The 5,947-nt window shown below is 39.2% G+C and overlaps 1 protein-coding gene across 1 annotated transcript; it reads left to right on the top strand.

Annotated features, from left to right (window-relative positions):
- Positions 1-857: 857 nt before the first annotated feature.
- LOC110272080 (protein FAR1-RELATED SEQUENCE 5-like) lies at positions 858-4,298 on the top strand. Its single transcript, XM_021123894.2, has 2 exons — positions 858-1,614; positions 1,925-4,298. The coding sequence occupies exon 2, from the start codon at positions 1,935-1,937 to the stop codon at positions 4,296-4,298; it is 2,364 nt and encodes a 787-aa protein (XP_020979553.1). The 5' UTR covers positions 858-1,614; positions 1,925-1,934.
- Positions 4,299-5,947: the final 1,649 nt, after the last annotated feature.

The raw sequence follows: 5,947 nt of genomic DNA, 5'->3' as shown, positions 1-5,947 counted from the left end.
CGGCGAATTACTTAACTAGTAGTAAAGTTAAGCAGAAGAAGCAGTGTGAATGAATGGAGACAGAAAAGACAAGAATGAGAGAGAAGAAAACAAGGAATAGAGAGATATCCTTTGAATAGTTGCATGATAAATGAATTCGCACCCTTTGAGGGGGGAGGGGGAGGGACACACACAAACACAAGAACTAAGCTTCAGATGCAATGGAAGCAGTAGGGCCATGCATCCGACAGGCAGTGAAACTCCGTGATATTAGGATCAATAGCATTGGCTGTGGGGGCTTAGCTTTTATCGGATACCCTTTTTTCTGTTTAAGGTAAGTTGGACAATATGGTCCACCCTTCTATCTGCATTGCAACTAACTCTTATAATTATTGTTGCTGCTGCTTCTGCTCAATGCCCAGAGAGGGAAAGTGATGGCTACTCACTCATCTATCTTCACCTTCACGTTCCAACCACTCTGCATGCCATGGCCGGCCCAACCTTTCAACCCTGCCGCGTGTCTCTCTCAATTATTTCCATCACTTAATTGTCTTCCATTAACTACTCTTCACCCGTTAATATGCAACAAACTCTATTCAACTTCATTGGGTTTAAGTAAAACTACAAAATTAAGTATAATATTTTCTGAAACAACATTATATATTTTATCTACTATGTGCTCGTGTATTCTTTCAATGGATTCATCAATATACATTAGCAAGAGCTGTTTCATATACTATGCACACTGATAGTTCTGTTTGAAGGAGGTTGATGAAATTGTTGCATGAATTGAAAAGATGACTGACGTAACTTAGAGTCTTTGGTACCAACAACTTATAGTGCATGCTGCACTTACACCCACATTATTTCTTAAAAAAGGTGATTTCTTCCAAATCCATGGCAATTTTGTGGGTAAGTTACCCTTGCACATGTGTCATCATCTCAGCCATTGATCAAGAAAATTTTCAACCTTTCATTAATGCATTCATTGATAATAGCAAAAGCCTTTAATGAACATATACTATAACAAATACTACATTAATTATTGTATACATAAACTATATAGTGTATTGGGGAACATTTATAATTATAATTTATAATCTCTAACTTGTTTTTCATTTTATAAAATACCCTCCATCACTTTCTGAAATTCAACATGCATGTCTCACAAGCCTTTAATTCATGTTTCACTTCCTGGAAAACGCATAGAACCCACTGCCCACTGGTTTTTTCGCCTTCGTTCTATACCCACTACCCAACCCTGAAATTTGTTATCCTAGAACCCACTACCCAACCCTATTTGATTTTTTCGCCTTCGTTCTATACCCAGCGTCCATTTAGCAAGAATGATCTCCTTCGAGTAACAGGTTCCGGAACTGGTACTCTGCTTTCGTCGGATTGGCGTCGACGTCAACTGAGGAGAGGGCGAACGCTAAACTGATGTGGCTCCGGTAGAGAAATTTGTAGCAGAACTTCTGCTAGATCCGAAGCTGTGGCTGCTGGAAGCTGGTTTACCAACATTCATTTTTCGGCTGCCTTCGAATTAGGTGCGTCGGATTAGGTAAAGGTCACCTCCCTCCGACTCCGACAGTGCATTTTTTATCCGTTGAAGCTCAACCTCTGGTTGTCATCAAGGTATGTCCGATTAAGTTTTTTTCTTAATCCAGATTAGTTTAATTTGGATGATAGTCTATGCCTTTTAAACGGTTCTCTGTTTAGGGTGTTGGGTTGCTATCCTTGAATTTGGAAATTAAGTTACATTATCCAGTTCTATGCTGTGGCTAGCTTTGGGGAATTCAAATTAAAAGCTAATACTGGGGTCGAAAATAATTGGGTTAGTTTAATTGGTTTTGGTTCATTTAATTTTACATGCAGCTTAATTTAGCTTCCCGTAGTTGCTGCCATTGGCTCTGTTTATTGACATTTTTTGGTAAAATTATGGCAGGGGTTAAATTATGTCCATAAAGGAGGATGATGTTAAGAATAATTCTGATAATGATTTGGGTGATGATTTCGATTATCAACCGAATGCAGAAGATGATGCTGATGACGACGATGTGGATTCGCTGGATTCCACTAGCAAGAGTGAAGAAGTTTGTGGTGTAAAAAGAATAGCGGATTTAATGATGGAGGATATTTGGAACCTGGAGTTTAGGACAGAGGATGAGGCTTGCCAATTTTATAACGCTTATTCTTGTTGGCATGGATTTGTAATGAGGAAGGACGACGTGGTTAGGGATAATCAAGGTAGAATCATTAGCAGGCAACTTGTTTGCAACAAAGAGGGCTGGAGAAATATGAGGTATCTTGATATGGATGATAGATCAAGGGAGGCAAGGTCACTAATGCGAACCAAGTGTCCAGCTCGGCTTAGGGTAAAGCTTGACTACGGCTGCGGTAGATGGAAGGTATCATGTTTTGTGGAATCTCACAACCACGATCTGACGCCACCCCAATTTGCGCATCTGGTACCGGCCAATCGTCGTCTAACTGTCACTGATAGAGTCCAAGTGGAAAATCTTCAAAATTTTGGTGTCAAGAGCTGCCATATTATGGGGTATATTGCATTCCAGAAGGATGGATATCGTCATGCTGGCTTCACACGGAAAGATTTGTACAACCACATCGATCGCTATCGTCGGGAAAAAGTTAAAAACGGGGATGCCAATGCGGCAATAAACTATTTGATTGGCAAGTCAAACAACGATCCGCTGTTCTTTGGAAAGTATACGTTCACTAGTGACGAAAGGCTGGAGCATATTTTTTGGGCAGATGGGCAGTCAATTATCGACTATCACTGCTTTAGAGATATTGTTGCCTTTGATTCAACCTACAAGAAGAATAAATACAACAAGCCTTTGGTCATTTTCTCTGGATGCAATCATCACGGGCAGACTGTTATCTTCGGCTCCGGCCTACTATCCGACGAAACCACAGAGACGTATAAGTGGTTGTTGGAAACCTTTGTTGAAGCGATGGGTGGGAAAAGTCCAAAAGCAGTAATAACTGACGGAGACCTTGCCATGCGAGATGCAATCAAGAATGTTCTGCCTGATGCGACCCATCGGTTATGCGGATGGCATCTGCAGAGAAATGCATGTGAAAATATAAAGAATCCTAATTTCCTGCGTGATTTTAAGGGTCTTATATACGACAACAACGACCAGAGAGACTTTGATCTGAGATGGGCAGCCATTTTGGATAAGCACAACCTTGTTGGCAGTACCTGGATGGAAAAGACGTACGAAACTCGTGAGATGTGGTCCCATTGTTTCCTCCGGGATAAGTTTTTCGGTTACATAAGGATGACATCACAGTGTGAAGGTATAAATTCTCTCATCAGATTTTATGTTAATCGCAAGAACACCCTCATTGACTTCATGCATAACCTGGATAGGGCCTTAAAGGAGTATAGAAACAACGAATTAATAGCTGACTTTAAGTCTCAATGCTCAGAGCCAGTGATGATTACCTCGTTGGAGGTATATGAAAGATCTGCATCATGTTATTTCACGCGAAATATTTTCAAAGAAATTCGTAATGAGATTCAGAGGGCAGGGGCTTTGAATATAACGGTACTAAGCACAACCTTGGACAAGGTAGAGTTCAGTGTGACTGCTCCCGGAGACCCGGCCAAAGATCGACGGGTGGAAGTCGATAGAGGTAAGAATCTGTTCTCGTGCTCGTGCAAGCTGTTTGAATCACGTGGTATTCCCTGTAGTCATATCTTCTGTGCCATGAAGTTCGAAAACATACTTGAGTTTCCAGATTCGTTGATATACAAAAGGTGGACAAAGAATGCAAAGAACGAATTTATTAGCACAAAAATGCCTGTGAAGGATGACATCGAAAGGTTCTTAAAGTTTCGAGTTGGAGCATTGGCATCGAATTGCAACAAGCTGTGTGATATTGCTTGCAAGGATCTTGCAGACTTTGATGAAGTCCAGTCTGAACTTGTCAATTTAGTTATCCGCCTGCAGTCACGCAAACAAGGCAAGTCAACTCCTAATGTTAACATGGAAGGCATCAACGATCCCTTTGTTGTCAAAAGCAAAGGAGCCCCTTCCAAGAGGTCTTCTTGGAGGAAGAAGAGAGCATGCTCTAATTGCCACAAGTACGGTCATTACTACAAGCGCTGTCCAAATCTGATGCAGCATAGTGTGGAAGGTAACCCTCGCGATCGATCATACGGCAATGCATCAGCCAAGGACTCAGGTTTTAGTCCAAAAAGTTTTGCTAATTCTTCGAGGTCGTTCTCAATTAAGTCCGAACACCACTCAGGACCTAATACCAAGGTACGATTTGTTTATTCTAAATAGGCACCTGCTGTGAAAATCTCATTCGGTGTGTGTCCCTTTAAAAACCATTAAACTATGTGAATGCTCCTCTGTTTGCGTAGCCTTTTAAAAAGGGTGGAACAAGGAAGTTTACGGCGACGGGTATGAGGAACCGGAAGGGTAAAGACAACACTTTTGTTGAGGTAATTTTTTTGAATATAAACATCTAATTTCCGTGTCATGAACTGGGTAAATTAATGAAGATCTCGTTCTTCTTGTCTAAAAAAAATTTATAAAACAGCGGAGCCTCCATGAAAGCAGTGAATCAATTGACATCGCGTCCACGAATGGTGTTTTCAATAAAAATTTCTACTTGTTAACACAGGTGTGATGCGTAAAAATCCTCTTAACCACTTTGCGATGAATGACCATTATGGTTTTATGCATGATTATAGTTTCTGATTGGGGATTATGATGTTATCAGCAGGTGAAGGAGTCACAGCAGGACAAGAGACATTCATTCACGAACTATGAATGCGTTAATGATGTCATTGATGATAAATGTGACACACGACATGTGCAGATCGATGTCCGAGATCTGTTACCATCGTCACTGCCTTGTGGCAACAAACAAGGATCGTACATGGTATTGTTCGCGTCGATGCATAGGACACTTTGACCATTTGAAGGAATTAGTCTTCTGAATTTAGTGCAATGCAAGTATAATTGGTTCTAAAAGCATGATCTATCCTGATTTACTGACCGCAATGTATTTGTCACTGCTTGGTATTGAGGAGTTTTAAGTTGTAGTTATTTACGTTAACTATGAATATGTCTATTAGGGTGATAATTATGTTCAATAATATGTATGTGATTTGCTTACATTGCTGTATTCTCGTTGCAGTAAATTGTGGTTGACTTTTGGGTAACGAGTTGCTACCATTGTGATTATGCAATTCAGTTGATCAATTAGAGTTATGTAAATTGATTTTTTTTCCTACTTAGTCCATTATGATGACAATAATGTTGAATAATATGCATGTGTTTTGCTTACATTGCTGTATTTTAGTTGCAGTTTATTGTGGTTGCATTTGGGGTAAGGACTTCCTACCATTGTGGTTATGCAATATAGTTGAAAAAATAGAGTTGTGTTAATTGATTTTTTTCCTTTCTTAGTGCATTTGATTTACCAACCAAATTATTAGATTGAATGGGTTGTAGTCTCCAAGGTTGAATTGTTCATAGATGGTTTTGAATCTCTTTTGTAACGTTGAGGTTGTGAATCTACTTTGTTATTATGAATTTCCTATATTCATTGAAAATTTTATTTAAGGGAAAATGGCACACTGTGTATGAAAGTAGTTTGAAATATATATAGATATATGAAGCAGAAAATTCGTAAACACAAACACATTTTTATTCGCTCATATCATAGTTTCGATTATTAGGTTCAATAACATTTTGAAGTTTTTAGAGTCTTACATACTGACAGAATTTAACATTAGGAACAATAAATGTTTGAAACACTGCGGACATTTCCTTTAAGTTGAACAATAGCGAATCTTTCTATGTTATCAGCTATTTGACTATAGCATGACTTTACTTTGATAGGCAGGGTTTTGCTTCCTGGGATTAAGAGCTTGAATATTTCCAAAATGTAGTCATCTAGCATCCGTAACATTGTTGACTAT

The sequence above is a fragment of the Arachis ipaensis genome, chromosome B5, assembly GCF_059453495.1.
Source record: "Arachis ipaensis isolate K30076 ecotype BB chromosome B5, ASM5945349v1, whole genome shotgun sequence".
NCBI lineage: Eukaryota > Viridiplantae > Streptophyta > Magnoliopsida > Fabales > Fabaceae > Arachis > Arachis ipaensis.
This window is presented reverse-complemented; position numbering and strand designations above follow the sequence as displayed.